This window comes from Panulirus ornatus, chromosome 2 (assembly GCF_036320965.1).
Source record: "Panulirus ornatus isolate Po-2019 chromosome 2, ASM3632096v1, whole genome shotgun sequence".
Classification (NCBI taxonomy): Eukaryota; Metazoa; Arthropoda; class Malacostraca; order Decapoda; family Palinuridae; genus Panulirus; species Panulirus ornatus.
Window position 1 is genome coordinate 10829774 of NC_092225.1, and position 20591 is coordinate 10850364.

The 20591-nt window shown below is 41.6% G+C and overlaps 1 protein-coding gene across 2 annotated transcripts in view; it reads left to right on the forward strand.

Annotated features, from left to right (window-relative positions):
* The first annotated feature begins 507 nt into the window (after positions 1–507).
* LOC139753413 (uncharacterized) overlaps positions 508–20591 on the forward strand; it is a 29818-nt gene continuing 9734 nt past the window's right edge. Inside the window, exons 1-3 of one of the 2 annotated variants that reach the window (XM_071669898.1) lie at positions 508–578; positions 17220–17639; positions 17999–18103. In XM_071669898.1, coding sequence (XP_071525999.1) covers positions 17547–17639; positions 17999–18103 — 198 coding nt within the window. In that variant the 5' untranslated portion in view covers positions 508–578; positions 17220–17546. Of the gene's footprint in view, positions 645–17219; positions 17640–17998; positions 18104–20591 lie in introns of both variants that reach the window. The other variant, XM_071669890.1, reaches the window with a different exon arrangement.

Here is a 20591-nt window from a genome sequence, read left to right on the forward strand (position 1 = left end):
GGATATAAGATAAGAAGACTGGATTCTGATACTGACAGATGGTCTTTCAGCCCCACAATAACTAAATAGACCCAACATTCGTTGTCGTATACAGTCTTCACAATCGTATGGCATAACTTCCAGTTACATCCCTATACTTTTCAATAGGTGCTGGAGTCGTGCAAATTCCCTGTATGATACTGATCATCACTGGCTTCTCTACACGAAACATTATTGTTAAATACGAACCGATCAAATCTGTTAAAATTGACACCGTTTTTCACAACAGGGACAAAATTCCCCCGTCGATCATAAAAGAGGAAGAGTGCCATGTCTTTATCCTCCTTAAGCAATTTTCCGATACAGTGCCATTGAAAAGCCTTGCTTCCTACAGAAGTAGTTGATGATAAGACGAAACAGCCATCCCACTTATCGGCAGTGTCGAGTGACGATTTAAACCGCTTCCTCATCATGACTCGTGGGTAGGCATGAGTCTGATTTGACTACCCTGCTCAAGCTATGATACCAGTCACACTAAGGACGGACGTGCTGAGGGACGGACGCATCCAATAAGTACTCCCACCCCACTTCAGCCCCAGGTCGGCCTTCACCTCCTTTTAATTGTGCTGCGTCTCACAGTCTGCTTCTCCCATCTCTCCAGCAGAGTATGTTAAGTGGTATTCACTGTGTGTGTAACGTATGTTTCGTATGACGCTGCGTAGAAGAGCGATTCACAGAGGCATGAAACGAAAAGGGAAAGTTTATGTTGTAGCACTTGAGGGAGAATGTTAAGCGGTCACATTTACTAAAGCAACTTGGTTATCTGTCACCGGTGGGTGTTCATAAGGGTGTAAGTTCGAAAATTTTGCAGTTGCAGGACTTTATAAGTGGTTTAAGGTCACATGAATGTTCACATTATGAGAAGTTTCAAAGATAGTGACCAATGCTTAGAGAAAATGTTTATATTTGGCACTAATGACTCTTGATAGGTTAGAAATAGAAATTTCTTTGAGTTCGTTATTCCACGGTACACTCTGTTTAACAGCGATCGTGGAAACAAAGTGGGCAGTGGTGTTATGTTCTTAGTTAAAGCTAATCGTAATCCCACATCGAGAAATATAGAGGTTAGTGATAATAGCGACTCACTATTTGTGGATATAAAAGATAAGCTTCGTAAGGAAACAACAGTGGGATCTGTCTACAAGTTCCTTTTGCAGACACCATGGGTAGCCGAAACTAGTGAGAAACTCTGTTTAGAAAACCAGTGCCGTATAGTTATGACATCTGACCTTTTATACCCACGATGATATGGGATAATATGAAGGGCTAAATGCAACCAACTTTCCTCTGGCAGTGTTTAATGTCTCACTACTTCACCAGAGTGTTCTCTCAGAAATGGTTGACCTCACAGATTGCCATGAGTAACTACTGTTGACCAACCTAATGGCATGAGTGGTGCAGGTGTTAAGGTATGATAATTCTCAGTATGATTTTCCTCTTGGGGTAATTCAAAACTGTACGAGAGAATTAAGTCTTTCACTAACATAGCCAGGGAAAACCATAAACATTTACTTCATTTCACAACGACAGGAAGATGCTAAACTTCACACGGGTCGCTTGGGGAAAGAATCTACGTTAATCATTAAGATCTTGGTATAAAATTTCAACTCTGATTATCAGTGAACAGGAAAATCAGTTACCAGACCGACACTTTTCATGTCTATGACCACAGCCTAAGGGCTTCGGGTCAAAAACGTAAAAAGCCAAGTCTTGAGCAGGAAATCGGGTAGGAAGCACGCGATGCTATTTGGGTAAATGAAATGTCAGATACATTATTATAAGATTATTAGTGAAAGAGAAGAGAGAGGCATTTGGACGATTTTTGCAGGGAAAAATGCAATTGAGTGGGATATGTATAAAAGAAAGAGACAGGAGGTCAAGAGAAAGGTGCAAGGGGTGAAAAAGAGGGCAAATGAGAGTTGGGGTGAGAGAGTATCTTTAAATTTTAGGGAGAATAAAAAGATGTTCTGGAAAGAGGTAAATAAAGTGCGTAAGACAAGGGAGCAAATGGGAACTTCAGTGAAGGGCGCAAATGGGGAGGTGATAACAAGTAGTGGTGATGTGAGAAGGAGATGGAGTGAGTATTTTGAAGGTTTGTTGAATGTGTTTGATGACAGAGTGGCAGATATAGGGTGTTTTGGTCGAGGTGGTGTGCAAAGTGAGAGGGTTAGGGAAAATGATTTGGTAAACAGAGAAGAGGTAGTAAAAGCTTTGCGGAAGATGAAAGAGGTAAATAAAGTGCGTAAGACAAGGGAGCAAATGGGAACTTCAGTGAAGGGCGCAAATGGGGAGGTGATAACAAGTAGTGGTGATGTGAGAAGGAGATGGAGTGAGTATTTTGAAGGTTTGTTGAATGTGTTTGATGACAGAGTGGCAGATATAGGGTGTTTTGGTCGAGGTGGTGTGCAAAGTGAGAGGGTTAGGGAAAATGATTTGGTAAACAGAGAAGAGGTAGTAAAAGCTTTGCGGAAGATGAAAGCCGGCAAGGCAGCAGGTTTGGATGGTATTGCAGTGGAATTTATTAAAAAAGGGGGTGACTGTATTATTGACTGGTTGGTAAGGTTATTTAATGTATGTATGACTCATGGTGAGGTGCCTGAGGATTGGCGGAATGCGTGCCTAGTGCCATTGTACAAAGGCAAAGGGGATAAGAGTGAGTGCTCAAATTACAGAGGTTGAGTATTCCTGGTAAATTATATGGGAGGGTATTGAGGGTGAAGGCATGCACAGAGCATCAGATTGGGGAAGAGCAGTGTGGTTTCAGAAGTGGTAGAGGATGTGTGGATCAGGTGTTTGCTTTGAAGAATGTATGTGAGAAATACTTAGAAAAGCAAATGGATTTGTATGTAGCATTTATGGATCTGGAGAAGGCATATGATAGAGTTGATAGAGATGCTCTGTGGAAGGTATTAAGAATATATGGTGTGGGAGGCAAGTTGTTAGAAGCAGTGAAAAGTTTTTATCGAGGATGTAAGGCATGTGTACGTGTAGGAAGAGAGGAAAGTGATTGGTTCTCAGTGAATGTAGGTTTGCGGCAGGGGTGTGTGATGTCTCCATGGTTGTTTAATTTGTTTATGGGTGGGGTTGTTAGGGAGGTGAATGCAAGAGTTTTGGAAAGAGGGGCAAGTATGAAGTCTGTTGGGGATGAGAGAGCTTGGGAAGTGAGACTGTTGTTGTTCGCTGATGATACAGCGCTGGTGGCTGATTCATGTGAGAAACTGCAGAAGCTGGTGACTGAGTTTGGTAAAGTGTGTGAAAGAAGAAAGTTAAGAGTAAATGTGAATAAGAGCAAGGTTATTAGGCACAGAAGGGTTGAGGGTCAAGTGCTAAACTAGTAGTACACAAACGGAAATTACAGACAAACACACACCAGGGTACGAAGAGTTAAGAGACGGGCTGTTCCTATGAACCTGCAAGTCGCTTACCCCGTAGTGACTGCCTCGATTCTCCCTCTTCCGACTGATTGAGAGCACTATTATCAGGACATGTTTTTCTTAAACACATCGATTCCAGCCAAGGGAGTTACTTCCTCTACATACATCCGTGCTGGGGATTACCTCCACTTGTCGTAGATATCATAGAAGTTTCGACTATGTGGTTATTGGTCCTCATAGTAATAATTATATATATATATATATATATAAATATATATATATATATATATATATATATATATATATATATATATATATATATATATATATATATATATATATATATATATATTTCTAAGAGTCCACGGGGAAAATGAAACACGATAAGCTCCCAAGTGCACTTTCGTGTAATAATCACATCATCAGGGGAGACACAAAAGAGAAATATAACAGTCAGTTGATATACAACGAAGAGACGTAACTAGGATGCCATTTGGTAAACGTGCGATTGGAGGATGAGCACTCCCTGCATGACTCCTTCTTCTGTTTCCGCTTTTAGAAAGTTGAAATACAAGGAGGGGAGAGTTTCTAGCACCCGCTCCCGCCCTCTTTAGTCGCCTTCTACGACACGCGGGGAATACGTGGGAAGCATTCTTTCTCCCCTATCCCCATATATAGAGTATCATTAAATTTTAGGGAGAATAAAAAGATGTTTTGGAAGGAGGTAAATAAAGTGCGTAAGACAAGGGAGCAAATAGGAACTTCAGTGAAGGGGGCTAATGGGAAGGTGATAACAAGTAGTGGTGATGTGAGAAGGAGATGGAGTGAGTATTCTGAAGGTTTGTTGAATGTGTTTGATGATAGAGTGGCAGATATAGGGTGTTTTGGTCGAGGTGGTGTGCAAAGTGAGAGGGTTAGGGAAAATGATTTGGTAAACAGAGAAGAGGTAGTAAAAGCTTTGCGGAAGATGAAAGCCGGCAAGGCAGCAGGTTTGGATGGTATTGCAGTGGAATTTATTAAAAAAGGGGGTGACTGTATTGTTGACTGGTTGGTAAGGTTATTTAATGTATGTATGACTCATGGTGAGGTGCCTGAGGATTGGCGGAATGCTTGCATAGTGCCATTGTACAAAGGCAAAGGGGATAAGAGTGAGTGCTCAAATTACAGAGGTATAAGTTTGTTGAGTATTCCTGGTAAAATATATGGGAGGATATTGATTGAGAGAGTGAAGGCATGTACAGGGCATCAGATTGGGGAAGAGCAGTGTGGTTTCAGAAGTGGTAGAGGATGTGTGGATCAGGTGTTTGCTTTGAAGAATGTATGTGAGAAATACTTAGAAAAGCAAATGGATTTGTATGTAGCATTTATGGATCTGGAGAAGGCATATGATAGAGTTGATAGAGATGCTCTGTGGAAGGTACTAAGAATATATGGTGTGGGAGGCAAGTTGTTAGAAGCAGTGAAAAGTTTTTATCGAGGATGTAAGGCATGTGTACGTGTAGGAAGAGAGGAAAGTGATTGGTTCTCAGTGAATGTAGGTTTGCGGCAGGGGTGTGTGATGTCTCCATGGTTATTTAATTTGTTTATGAATGGGGTTGTTAGGGAGGTGAATGCAAGAGTTTTGGAAAGAGGGGCAAGTATGCAGTCTGTTGTGGATGAGAGAGCTTGGGAAGTGAGCCAGTTGTTGTTCGCTGGTGATACAGCGCTGGTGGCTGATTCATGTGAGAAACTGCAGAAGCTGGTGACTGAGTTTGGTAAAGTGTGTGAAAGAAGAAAGTTAAGAGTAAATGTGAATAAGAGCAAGGTTATTAGGTACAGTAGGGTTGTGGGTCAAGTCAATTGGGAGGTAAGTTTGAATGGAGAAAAACTGGAGGAAGTAAAGTGTCTTAGATATCTGGGAATGGATCTGGCAGCGGATGGAACCATGGAAGCGAAAGTGAATCATAGGGTGGGGGAGGGGGCGAAAATTCTGGGAGCCTTGAAGAATGTGTGGAAGTCGAGAACATTATCTTGGAAAGCAAAAATGGGTATGTTTGAAGGAATAGTGGTTCCAACAATATTGTATGGCTGCGAGGCGTGGGCTATGGATAGAGTTGTGCGCAGGAGGGTGGATGTGCTGGAAATGAGATGTTTGAGGACAATATGTGGTGTGAGGTGGTTTGATCGAGTGTGGATATAAAAAGAGCGTGGTTGAGAGAGCAGAAGGGGGTGTTTTGAAATGGTTTGGTCAAATGGAGAGAATGAGTGAGGAAAGATTGACCAAGAGGATATATGTGTCAGAGGTGGAGGGAACGAGGAGAAGTGGGAGACCAAATTGGAGGTGGAAAGATGGAATGAAAAAGATTTTGAGTGATCGGGGCCTGAACATGCAGGAGGGTGAAAGGCGTGCAAGGATTAGAGTAAATTGGAACGATGTAGTATACCGGGGTCGACGTGCTGTCAATGGATTGAACCAGGGCATGTGAAGCATCTGGGGCAAACCATGGAAAGTTCTGTGGGACCTGGATGTGGAAAGGGAGCTGTGGTTTTGGTGCATTATTACATGACAGCTAGAGACTGAGTGTGAACGAATGGGGCCTTTGTTGTCTTTTCCTAGCGCTATCTCGCACACATGAGGGGGGAGGGGGATGTTATTCCATGTGTGGCGAGGTGGCGATGGGAATGAATAAAGGCAGACAGGATGAATTATGTACATGTGTATATATGTATATGTTTGTGTGTGTATATATATATGCGTACATTGAGATATATAGGTATGTATATTTGCGTGTGTGGACGTGTATGTATATACATGTGTATGTGGGTGGGTTGGGCCATTCTTTCGTCTGTTTCCTTGCGCCACCTCGCTAACGCGGGAGACAATGACAAAGCAAAGTAAATGATAAATAAATAGAATATATTTATATATCTATCTATCTATCTATCTATCTATCTATCTATCTATCTATCTATCTATATATATATATATATATATATATATATATATATATATATGAGTCCACGGGGAAAATGAAACACGAAAAGTTCCCACTTTTCGTGTTTCATTTTCCCCGTGGACTCATAAGAATATCTTGATCACGCGCAAAATTGTGATCCTTTCCAATATATATATATATATATATATATATATATATATATATATATATATATATATATATATATATATATATATATATGTATATATATATATATATATATATATATATATATATATATATATATATATATATATATATATATATATATATATACACAGCGGGAGACAGCGACAAAGTAAAAAAAAAAAAAAAATATATATATATATATATATATATATATATATATATATATATATCCTCCTCGAAGGCTCAGATTGGGGTGTCTAAATGTGTGTGGATGTAACCAAGATGTGAAAAAAGGAGAGATAGGTAGTATGTTTGTGGAAAGGAACCTGGATCTTTTGGCTCTGAGTGAAACGAAGCTCAAGGGTAAAGGGGAAGAGTGGTTTGGGAATGTCTTGGGAGTAAAGTCAGGGGTTAGTGAGAGGACAAGAGCAAGGGAAGGAGTAGCACTACTCCTGAAACAGGAGTTGTGGGAGTATGTGATAGAGTGTAAGAAAGTAAATTCTAGATTGATATGGGTAAAACTGAAAGTGGATGGAGAGAGATGGGTGATTATTGGTGCATATGCACCTGGGCATGAGAAGAAAGATCATGAGAGGCAAGTGTTTTGGGAGCAGCTGAATGAGTGTGTTAGTGGTTTTGATGCACGAGACCGGGTTATAGTGATGGGTGATTTGAATGCAAAGGTGAGTAATGTGGCAGTTGAGGGAATAATTGGTATATACGGGGTGTTCACTGTTGTAAATGGAAATGGTGAAGAGCTTGTAGATTTATGTGCTGAAAAAGGACTGGTGATTGGGAATACCTCGTTTAAAAAGCGAGATATACATAAGTATACGTATGTAAGTAGGAGAGATGGGCAGAGAGCGTTATTGGATTACGTGTTAATTGACAGGCGAGCGAAAGAGAGACTTTTAGATGTTAATGTGCTGAGAGGTGCAACTGGAGGGATGTCTGATCATTATCTTGTGGAGGCTAAGGTGAAGATTTGTATGGTTTTTCAGAAAAGAAGAGTGAATGTTGGGGTGAAGAGGGTGGTGAGAGTAAGTGAGCTTGGGAAGGAGACTTGTATGAGGAAGTACCAGGAGAGACTGAGTACAGAATGGAAAAAGGTGAGAACAATGGAAGTAAGGGGAGTGGGGGAGGAATGGGATGTATTTAGGGAATCAGTGATGGATTGCGCAAAAGATGCTTGTGGCACGAGAAGAGTGGGAGGTGGGTTGATTAGAAAGGGTAGTGAGTGGTGGGATGAAGAAGTAAGATATTAGTGAAAGAGAAGAGAGAGGCATTTGGACGATTTTTGCAGGGAAAGAATGCAATTGAGTGGGAGATGTATGAAAGAAAGAGACAGGAGGTCAAGAGAAAGGTGCAAGAGGTGAAAAAGAGGGCAAATGAGAGTTGGGGTGAGAGAGTATCATTAAATTTTAGGGAGAATAAAAAGATGTTCTGGAAAGAGGTAAATAAAGTGCGTAAGACAAGGGAGCAAATGGGAACTTCAGTGAAGGGCGCAAATGGGGAGGTGATAACAAGTAGTGGTGATGTGAGAAGGAGATGGAGTGAGTATTTTGAAGGTTTGTTGAATGTGTTTGATGATAGAGTGGCAGATATAGGGTGTTTTGGTCGAGGTGGTGTGCAAAGTGAGAGTGTTAGGGAAAATGATTTGGTAAACAGAGAAGAGGTAGTAAAACCTTTGCGGAAGATGAAAGCCGGCAAGGCAGCAGGTTTGGATGGTATTGCAGTGGAATTTATTAAAAAGGGGGTGACTGTATTATTGACTGGTTGGTAAGGTTATTTAATGTATGTATGACTCATGGTGAGGTGCCTGAGGATTGGCGGAATGCGTGCCTAGTGCCATTGTACAAAGGCAAAGGGGATAAGAGTGAGTGTTCAAATTACAGAGGTATAAGTTTGTTGAGTATTCCTAGTAAATTATATGGGAGGGTATTGATTGAGAGGGTGAAGGCATGTACAGGGCATCAGATTGGGGAAGAGCAGTGTGGTTTCAGAAGTGGTAGAGGATGTGTGGATCAGGTGTTTGCTTTGAAGAATGTATGTGAGAAATACTTAGAAAAGCAAATGGATTTGTATGTAGCATTTATGGATCTGGAGAAGGCATATGATAGAGTTGATAGAGATGCTCTGTGGAAGGTATTAAGAATATATGGTGTGGGAGGCAAGTTGTTAGAAGCAGTGAAAAGTTTTTATCGAGGATGTAAGGCATGTGTACGTGTAGGAAGAGAGGAAAGTGATTGGTTCTCAGTGAATGTAGGTTTGCGGCAGGGGTGTGTGATGTCTCCATGGTTGTTTAATTTGTTTATGGATGGGGTTGTTAGGGAGGTGAATGCAAGAGTTTTGGAAAGAGGGGCAAGTATGCAGTCTGTTGTGGATGAGAGAGCTTGGGAAGTGAGTCAGTTGTTGTTCGCTGGTGATACAGCGCTGGTGGCTGATTCATGTGAGAAACTGCAGAAGCTGGTGACTGAGTTTGGTAAAGTGTGTGAAAGAAGAAAGTTAAGAGTAAATGTGAATAAGAGCAAGGATATTAGGTACAGTAGGGTTGAGGGTCAAGTCAATTGGGAGGTAAGTTTGAATGGAGAAAAACTGGAGGAAGTAAAGTGTTTTAGATATCTGGGAGTGGATCTGGCAGCGGATGGAACCATGGAAGCGGAAGAAGGAATAGTGGTTCCAACAATGTTGTATGGTTGCGAGGCGTGGGCTATGGAGAGAGTTGTGCGCAGGAGGATGGATGTGCTGGAAATGAGATGTTTGAGGACAGTGTGGTGTGAGGTGGTTTGATCGAGTAAGTAACGTAAGGGTAAGAGAGATGTGTGGAAATAAAAAGAGCGTGGTTGAGAGAGCAGAAGAGGGTGTTTTGAAATGGTTTGGGCACATGGAGAGAATGAGTGAGGAAAGATTGACCAAGAGGATATATGTGTCGGAGGTGGAGGGAACGAGGAGAAGTGGGAGACCAAATTGGAGGTGGAAAGATGGAGTGAAAAAGATTTTGTGTGATCGGGGCCTGAACATGCAGGAGGGTGAAAGGAGGGCAAGGAATAGAGTGAATTGGATCGATGTGGTATACCGGGTTGACGTGCTGTCAGTGTATTGAATCAGGGCATGTGAAGCGTCTGGGGTAAACCATGGAAAGCTGTGTAGGTATGTTTATTTGCGTGTGTGGACGTATGTATATACATGTGTATGGGGGTGGGTTAGGCCATTTCTTTCGTCCGTTTCCTTGCGCTACCTCGCAAACGCGGGAGACAGCGACAAAGCAAAATATATATATATATATATATATATATATATATATATGTATGTATGACTCATGGTGAGGTGCCTGAGGATTGGCGGAATGCGTGCATAGTGCCATTGTACAAAGGCAAAGGGGATAAGAGTGAGTGCTCAAATTACAGAGGTATAAGTTTGTTGAGTATTCCTGGTAAATTATATGGTAGGGTATTGATTGAGAGGGTGAAGGCATGTACAGAGCATCAGATTGGGGAAGAGCAGTGCGGTTTCAGAAGTGGTAGAGGATGTGTGGATCAGGTGTTTGCTTTGAAGAATGTATGTGAGAAATACTTAGAAAAGCAAATGGATTTGTATGTAGCATTTATGGATCTGGAGAAGGCATATGATAGAGTTGATAGAGATGCTCTGTGGAAGGTATTAAGAATATATGGTGTGGGAGGCAAGTTGTTAGAAGCAGTGAAAAGTTTTTATCGAGGATGTAAGGCATGTGTACGTGTAGGAAGAGAGGAAAGTGATTGGTTCTCAGTGAATGTAGGTTTGCGGCAGGGGTGTGTGATGTCTCCATGGTTGTTTAATTTGTTTATGGATGGGGTTGTAAGGGAGGTAAATGCAAGAGTCCTGGAAAGAGGGGCAAGTATGAAGTCTGTTGGGGATGAGAGAGCTTGGGAAGTGAGTCAGTTGCTGTTCGCTGATGATACAGCGCTGGTGGCTGATTCATGTGAGAAACTGCAGAAGCTGGTGACTGAGTTTGGTAAAGTGTGTGGAAGAAGAAAGTTGAGAGTAAATGTGAATAAGAGCAAGGTTATTAGGTACAGTAGGGGTGAGGGTCAAGTCAATTGGGAGGTGAGTTTGAATGGAGAAAAACTGGAGGAAGTGAAGTGTTTTAGATATCTGGGAGTGGATCTGTCAGCGGATGGAACCATGGAAGCGGAAGTGGATCATAGGGTGGGGGAGGGGGCGAAAATTTTGGGAGCCTTGAAAAATGTGTGGAAGTCGAGAACACTATCTCGGAAAGCAAAAATGGGTATGTTTGAGGGAATAGTGGTTCCAACAATGTTGTATGGTTGCGAGGCGTGGGCTATGGATAGAGATGTGCGCAGGAGGATGGATGTGCTGGAAATGAGATGTTTGAGGACAATGTGTGGTGTGAGGTGGTTTGATCGAGTAAGTAACGTAAGGGTGAGAGAGATGTGTGGAAATAAAAAGAGCGTGGTTGAGAGAGCAGAAGAGGGTGTTTTGAAATGGTTTGGGCACATGGAGAGAATGAGTGAGGAGAGATTGACCAAGAGGATATATGTGTCGGAGGTGGAGGGAACGAGGAGAAGAGGGAGACCAAATTGGAGGTGGAAAGATGGAGTGAAAAAGATTTTGTGTGATCGGGGCCTGAACATGCAGGAGGGTGAAAGGAGGGCAAGAAATAGAGTGAAGTGGAGTCATGTGGTATACAGGGGTTGACGTGCTGTCAGTGGATTGAAGCAAGGCATGTGAAGCGTCTGGGGTAAACCATGGAAAGCTGTGTAGGTATGTATATTTGCGTGTGTGGACGTGTGTATGTACATGTGTATGGGGGGGGGGGGGGGTTGGGCCATTTCTTTCGTCTGTTTCCTTGCGCTACCTCGCAAACGCGGGAGACAGCGACAAAGTATAAAAAAAAAAAAAAAAAAAAAAAAAAAAATATATATATATATATATATATACATATATATATATATATATATATATATATATATATATATATATATATATATATATATATATATATATATATATATATATACCCTCAGAGTTTTTAGAGGCTTTGGGAAAGTAAGGAAATGATATGGATGGGAACTGGTTAGTGAAAGTGAGTGCGCGTGGAACGGAGGGTTGTGATTGGGTAAGGTATGGCAAAAGGTGAGAGTCAACGAAACTAAGAAAATGGGAGGCACATTAAGCAGTACTTTCTTGTGTGAGAAAAATTTGTCATATAGAAAGTGGGATGTAGGCATATGGGAAAGAGTAGTGAGAGGTTGGAGGAGGATGTAAAGCTGTAAGTGAAAAAGGAGAGGCATGTGGATATTACCTGCCAGGAAGGATTGTGAATGATTGAAAGATGTACAAGAGGGAGCGGTGGGAAGTCAAGAGAAAGTTGCAGGGGCTGAAATAGAGGGCAAACTAGTTTGAATGAGGGAGTATCGGGAAATGTCACAGGAAATAAGAAAATAATTTAGGAGGTGAGAAGGAAACGGAGTAAGTATTTTGCGGGACTGTTGAATGTGCTGGCCCAGATGTATGATGTTTGGGAGACTGAGGTACACAAAGCGACAGTCAAGTGGTTTTGGGGAAAGAGATGTGGTGAAAGCCTTGCATAAGGTGTAGTGTGGCAAAACATCGGGATTGCAAGGGATTGCATTTGAATTTCTCAAAAATGGGGATGACAGAGTTATTGGTTAATTAGGATTTTCCTTGTACGTATGGCTCAAGGGTCTTTTGCTTATTATCCACCAACACTTCAGCTACTGATGTCATTTGGCAAAAGGGTGCTTTTCCTTAAGCACCATATGATTCACATTAAGACAAAGTAATGCTAGAAGCACTTCTGACTCCTCTGTAAATGTCAAAAGTCTGAGAAAATTGAAATTCTTTTCCTATTTTCACTAACGTTCAGCCAATGTTCATAAGACTAGCCTCAGAGATACATTGCTATTGTTCCTACATGCTCAGCAACAGAAACATACTGTTTTTGACGACATGTGTCAGAACGATAACAAAAGAGTGTGTCGAAGTAAGAGACATACTGCATTCCCACGCGAATGTTGGCCTTCCAATTTAGTGCATTCTGTTTACACTTTTTAGTTTTCCTAGAGTTCACCGAAACCCTTAAAGCCGTAACTTTGGTTATTTGATTATAATTTATCAGATGTTGGTCTCGCTGGACAACTAATAGAGTGATGATGGTTGAGACACGGAGAACGAAACAGTGTTATAATCAAATACGAAGAACTAATGAGATAGAATCATTGGGAAACAGCGTTTCAGCTTGGAAAGCTGAATAGAACTGTTGCCATATGATCTTTTATGTTTATTTGTGTGTTAATTTTGTCGTAGGAGAGAGTGACACAGGGTTTCATAACCAGATGTGATAAACGTAAAAACAGTTTACTTTCATTCTTTAATGAGTTTCCTTTCTGGATAGTGATGCCTGTCGTGGGAAGAAGCTAAATCTGTAAAATACATTTCATCATTACGCTGGTTCGCGCTATCTTTGTTTTAATCAGCGTTGCAGGGGCCCCTCTGCCTGCCAGGTAAGCGACCCCTCTTATCTGAGTTTTGGGGCTGCCGCACCTTCTTCGTATCGTTAAGGTCTTCAGTAAGTTGAAACAGTGTGTCAAAAGCTTGAGATTTTTTTTTGACAGGTGTTTGAATTATCTACCCTTAGTGCGTATCACTGACGAAGGTAAATACATATGACCAGTATAACTAATCCTCTAAGTAATCTTAACCATACACAGTACGATTATGAGGAAGCATTCAGCATACCAAGCGACACTATGTTCAACAATGATGAAAATGGAATGCAGAGTAACGAAATATAAAGCCTTTAATAACATCCATTTACGAATCTACATTGCAAGAAAGACACAGACTCAAATATAGAATCAAACTTTCATAGAAGAAATGATGGCTGTTATGTTTGCGCTGAATTAGACCACATTTGTCAGCTGCTTTGTTGTTGGACCCTCTGAGAGAGTTTCAGCTCGTATCAGCCAAAGTGCTGCTTTACATACCATTTGATCTCTTCAGAACACAGATTAAGCCCGGATGCATACTTTCTGATGTGAGAAACCTTGTTAGGTTCGACACGTGAAGTAGGTATGACAGCCTCAAGTTTACCAAAATAATCGTGTGGAATAATGCGTTGACTCACCACTGGTGCACTTGTAAGATATTTCACTGAGCATTGGTGACCCGCCTCTTTATTATTAATCCCAAGAAACGAAAATTATATTGTCATCACCTGTTTTGAAATGTTTGTTTGCGTATGTGTTTATGTGTGTATCCATCCAGTCATTTTTGCTTATGAATAGTAATTACCATTTGTGTATCACAGGGAGAGAGGATATTACACTAATGTAGTCCAGTCTCTTAGCCTTGCGTATAAGTACTGTCTTTACTTCTGTGTATGTATACACACAACTCCACTTAAGCTTTATGTATGTATGTACGTGTAAGCTTATATATATATATATATATATATATATATATATATATATATATATATATATATATATATATATATATATATATATTCATTTATTTTGCTTTGTCGCTGTTTCCCGCGTTTGCGAGGTAGCGCAAGGAAACAGACGAAAGAAATGGCTCAACCCACCCCCATACACATCTATATACATACACGTCCACACACGCAAATATACATACCGATACGTCTCAATGTACACATATATACACAGACACAGACACATACATATATACACATGCACATAATTTACACTGTCTGCTTTTATTCATTCCTATCGCCATCTCGCCGCACATGGAATAACATCCCCCTCCCCCCTCATTTGTGCGAGGTAGCGTTTGGAAAAGACAACAAAGGCCCCATTCGTTCACACTCAGTCTCTAGCTGTCATGCAATAATGCCCGAAACCACAGCTCCCTTTCCACATCCAGGCCCTACTGAACTTTCCATGGTTTACCCCAGACGCTTCACATGCCCTGATTCAATCCATTGACAGCACGTCGACCCCGGTATACCACATCGATCCAATTCATTCTATTCCTTGCCCGCCTTTCACCCTCCTGCATGTTCAGGCCCCGATCACTCAAAATCTTTTTCACTCCATCTTTCCACCTCCAATTTGGTCTCCCACTTTTCCTCGTTCCCTCCACCTCCGACACATATATCCTCTTGGTCAATCTTTCCTCACTCATTCTCTCCATGTGCCCAAACCATTTCAAAACACCCTCTTCTGCTCTCTTAACCACGCTCTTTTTATTTCCACACATCTCTCTTACCCTTACATTACTTACTCGATCAAACCACCTCAAACCACATATTGTCCTCAAACATCTCATTTCCCGCACATCCACCCTCCTACGCACAACTCTATCCATAGCCCACGCCTCGCAATCATACAACATTGTTGGAACCACTATTCCTTCAAACATACCCATTTTTGCTTTCCGAGATAATGTTCTCGACTTCCACACATTCTTCAAGGCTCCCAGAATTTTCGCCCCCTCTCCCACCCTATGATTCACTTCCGCTTCCATGGTTCCATCCGCTGCCAGATCCACTCCCAGATATCTAAAACACTTTACTTCCTCCAGTTTTTCTCCATTCAAACTTACCTTCCAATTGACTTGACCCTCAACCTTACTGTACCTAATAACCTTGTTCTTATTCACATTTACTCTTAACTTTCTTCTTTCACACACTTTACCAAACTCAGTCACCAGCTTCTGCAGTTTCTCACGTGAATCAGCCACCAGCGCTGTATCATCAGCGAACAACTGACTCACTTCCCAAGCTCTCTCATCCCCAACAGACTTCATACTTGCCCTTCTTTCCAAAACTCTTGCATTCACCTCCCTAACAACCCCATCCATAAACAAATTAAACAAACATGGAGACATCACACACCCCTGCCGCAAACCTACATTCACTGAGAACCAATCACTTTCCTCTCTTCCTACACGTACACATGCCTTACATCCTCGATAAAAACTTTTCACTGCTTCTAACAACTTGCTTCCCACACCATATATTCTTAAAACCTTCCACAGAGCATCTCTATCAACTCTATCATATGCCTTCTCCAGACCCATAAATGCTACATACAAATCCATTTGCTTTTCTAAGTATTTCTCACATACATTCTTCAAAGCAAACACCTGATCCACACATCCTCTACCACTTCTGAAACCACACTGCTCCTCCCCAATCTGATGCTCTGTACATGCCTTCACCCTCTCAATCAATACCCTCCCATATAATTTACCAGGAATACTCAACAAACTTATACCTCTGTAGTTTGAGCACTCACTGTTATCCCCTTTGCCTTTGGACAATGGCACTATGCACGCATTCCGCCAATCCTCAGGCACCTCACCATGAATCATACATACATTAAATAACCTTACCAACCAGTCAGTAATACAGTCACCCCCTTTTTTAATAAATTCCACTGCAATACCATCCAAACCTGCTGCCTTCCCGGCTTTCATCTTCCACAAAGCGTTTACTATATATATATATATATAGTTTTGGAAAGAGGGGCAAGTATGAAGTCTGTTGGGGATGAGAGAGTTTGGGAAGTGAGTCAGTTGTTGTTCGCTGATGATACAGCGCTGGTGGCTGATTCATGTGAAAAACTGCAGAAGCTGGTGACTGAGTTTGGTAAAGTGTGTGGAAGAAGAAAGTTAAGAGTAAATGTGAATAAGAGCAAGGTTATTAGGTACAGTAGGGTTGAGGGTCAAGTCAATTGGGAGGTGAGTTTGAATGGAGAAAAACTGGAGGAAGTGAAGTGTTTTAGATATCTGGGAGTGGATCTGGCAGCGGATGGAACCATGGAAGCGGAAGTGGATCATAGGGTGGGGGAGGGGGCGAAAATTCTGGGGGCCTTGAAGAATGTGTGGAAGTCGAGAACATTATCTCGGAAAGCAAAAATGGGTATGTTTGAAGGAATAGTGGTTCCAACAATGTTGTATGGTTGCGAGGCGTGGGCTATGGATAGAATTGTGCGCAGGAGGATGGATGTGCTGGAAATGAGATGTTTGAGGACAATGTGTGGTGTGAGGTGGTTTGATCGAGTGAGTAACGTAAGGGTAAGAGAGATGTGTGGAAATAAAAAGAGCGTGGTTGAGAGAGCAGAAGAGGGTGTTTTGAAGTGGTTTGGGCACATGAAGAGGATGAGTGAGGAAAGATGGACCAAGAGGATATATGTGTCGGAGGTGGAGGGAACAAGGAGAAGAGGGAGACTAAATTGGAGGTGGAAAGATGGAGTGAAAAAGATTTTGTGTGATCGGGGCCTGAACATGCAGGAGGGTGAAAGGAGGGCAAGGAATAGAGTGAATTGGAGCGATGTGGTATACCGGGGTTGACGTGCTGTCAGTGGATTGAATCAAGGCATGTGAAGCGTCTTGGGTAAGCTATGGAAAGCTGTGTAGGTATGTATATTTGCGTGTGTGGACGTATGTATATACATGTGTATGGGGGGGGTTGGGCCATTTCTTTCGTCTGTTTCCTTGCGCTACCTCGCAAACGCGGGAGACAGCGACAAAGTATAATAAAAAAAATAATAAAAAAAAAAAAATATATATATATATATATATATATATATATATATATATATATATATATATATATATATATATATATATATATATAAGCTTGTCCAAGTACTTTACATTAACTTATGATCTTACGTAGAAAGTAACTCTGCCTACTTCATGAAACCAGAAATATCAGCCTGGGTCCTACGAGTGTAGACTATCTGAGGGAAACATTATCAACGTCTACAGCCTCCAGCGGGTGTCCTACATCAGTCAAGCAGCGCTTGGAGGCCACCTCTGACGTCAAGCTGACGGCATTACGGATCCTTTATCAGACGTCTCGCTTCAAGCAAGGAGCATTGATAAGCTTCAGACGCAAATGTCCAGCGTCAGGCTGGCAGCATTTGCCTGAATATAGCAAACTAAAGTCTTGGGGTCTACGTTTTGGACCAACAATATCCTCCCAGCATCCTGGGGCTAAAAACGTCAGGGACTGATCTACTCCTGGTCTGAGATGAAGGGAACTGGCTTTATGAGGGTGGCCAGCAGGTCCCAGCTCCTTTTCTTAGCTGACAAAATCAAGACCAACTTCCCCTACTCTTTCACAGTGAGTAATGCCAATTGTATAAACTGGAGAGACTTAAAGAGTGGAATACGAAATGGAAATGTCAAAATGTGAAAATTTCGAACCTAGTTACCACAACTTATTCTCAATAAAGGAGTGATATGTTTTCGGTGTTACACATTAACTGATTCTTCACCAGTTGATCAGTTATCCTTAGTCTAAGCTTTTGGTCTCTTATGAATGTGTAATGATATTTCATAGAACTTAAATGTTCATATTTTCTTTAAACCTTCATACACGATGGAAATACCTGTTTTATATAACGACATAATTTTAAAAAAGACGATATCAAAACTCTCGTTAAAGTAACCCAATGTTGTATGTTTTGCTCACCTTGACAGATGTACAATAACCTCTTACTACACGGCCGAGGGCACTGTCGCAGCAACAACTTCTACGTTCTTAGCAACGCCCCGGAGTCACACGTCCTCATGTGGCAAAGAACCGTGAGTGTCAGCTGATCACAGCAGTACCCTACTGGCCATCACGAAACGCCACGTATCAAAACGCCATCTTTGGGACTCTGGAAGAGCTCATTGGTCATCCCTTCGTGGGTCCTTTACAGACTTTTACTAGGATGAGAGTAATGCTTCGCTGACTGGGATACCTCATTTGTACTGATAGTAAAGCAAAAGTTATCTAGGATTATGCCTGCATCTTATCTTTTACTATTTCTTTCTTACCCCAACCATAGTGTGATCGCTCTTCTCTGATGCTTGTCGCACCTGGAATATAGCATACAGGGCCATGGAAGTCATCCATTTCCGTGAAACTCACTCCACTCTCATTCCTGCTAGGAATCACTGCAAGGCTGTTCTTTCTTCGTAAAGTCAAACACACCTTTATAAAATAAGCGTTCTGACTTCACAGTTTCTTCTACCCACAAGTTTTAAAGCCCTTGGCCTAAAACATCTCCAATAACTCCTGTATATCAACCTTTCTTGCTCTTTTTCTGACCTGATGTTTCTGTATAAAACTCCCCAACCACAAAGTCGCTATTTTTGATACCCTATTTTCCTCTAATTCAACTCTGGGTGATTCTGCTGCTAATCCTCTCCTCCCGTGTCCTCCCAGTAAATCTACGTAGCCGCCCACATTCTACTCGCGCAGGATCTTCCAAGTACTCTCACAGCTGCAGAGGGACAAGGCATTTTCCACTGAGAGCACCCACGCCTCTAGCCATTACGGAGTGTGCCACTGGGCGAACTCCGATCCTTGCTCGCCTATTTCACTTATATCTACAAACTCAGATCTTTCCATCCTCTTGAAGACAGACTTGGGTCCACCCCATCCCTAATAAAGAAACCGCTCTAACCCCTCCTCCTTTCGCCCCATTGCCTTCACTTCTGATATCTCTCAGCTGTTTCGTTGAATCTCGCTTTCTTGGACACTTGGAATCCTGTTCCCTCCTCTCTGGTGACCAGAAAGGATTTCGTAACGCTAGGTCTACTGGTGGTCTCGCCTCTGGTTCCCCTCTCTCACAGGAGAGCCAGACTGATTAATCAACCTATATTCACAAGAGGAAGTCAAGGTCATGAACTTGTGGCAACAATATTACACGCATCTTGCTATGTTTATGATGAGCTGCCTACAGCTCAACGAGATGAGTTCTGCGCATTGCTACATGCTTCACAGTGAGTTTACTCAAGAAAACACTAAGCTCATGTGCAACATGCCCATCTTCCTCGTGAATAAACCTTCTAATAGACCTCAGCCGTTTACTAACATATATCTGTCGTAACTGAACACTACTGAAAAACTCATAAGACTCTGAGTTAAACGATATAATTGTTATCTATGGAACTTAGTTCGGTGTGAAAACGCAGAGATTTCTTTGCTAATTGTGCAATTCCAGTGTACGCTATAATCAACGATGATAGACGTAAGGAAGTAGGCGATAGTGTCTTGTTCTTAGTCAAAGTTAATCTTGTGCTGAAAAATCCTTAGCAGTCGCCAGTATCAACTCCATCCTCGGGGAAACAGTAGGATTAATATACAGTCTCCCCCAGGCGGACACTAGAGGTAGAAGAAAGACTCTGTCACTGGTGAGGAGAAACTAGTGATCTAGTGATCTGATCATAATGGGAGATTTAAGCATACCGGTAATGAAATAGAGAGAATTCCTTTCCAGTATTTCTGGTCGTGGACTACTCCAAGACCTGCTTGTTAGCACCCTCATGCAGTTCACTGAGAAACGTACCCGCGATATGAACGTGTAAAACGACTTGGTTTTAGCTACAGGTTAGGACTTGGCCTGCCTATGATGTCTTGGCTGGAGAGAATTTTGATGCCGGTAATCATCGACAAATCGCTTCTTAGATTTCAGTACTGCTTTTAATGCAGGCCAAGACAACAGCCGTGAAAAATACTTGATTTCAGACTCGCAACTTTTAATAATGTGCACATTACTCTTGACAGGAAAAAGTAAGATGATACTGTCAATGGAAACGGTATGAACATAGCCTAAGAAAAGTTAGGTAAGACGTACAATCTAGAGGAGCAAACATGTGTGCTAGTTTGTCACATATTGACGCTCTCCAAAAACTAAGTCAAAATGGTGGAGCATTGAAATAAGAACCTACCTGTTTAATGAATCCGTGTCAAAGTTTTGAAGTTCAAAATTAAGCATTATTTACGCTTCTAAGTCAAACCCAGTGGTCTGTTGCTGTTTGAATTCCTCTGTATATAAAGCCGTCATGGGGAAACCACGGACAGCTGTGTGGGGCTTGGCTGTAGATAGGGTCGCTCTGGTTGTGATGCATGATACATGACAGCTGGAGAGTGGAGTGAAGGAAATGAGGCCTATCTCACCACACGGGAAGCAGGCAAATATTATGAAATCATCCTCATTTATCATTATCATTATGATAACATTATCATTATTATCTTTGTTATTATCATTATTATTATTATTATTATTATTATTATTATTAT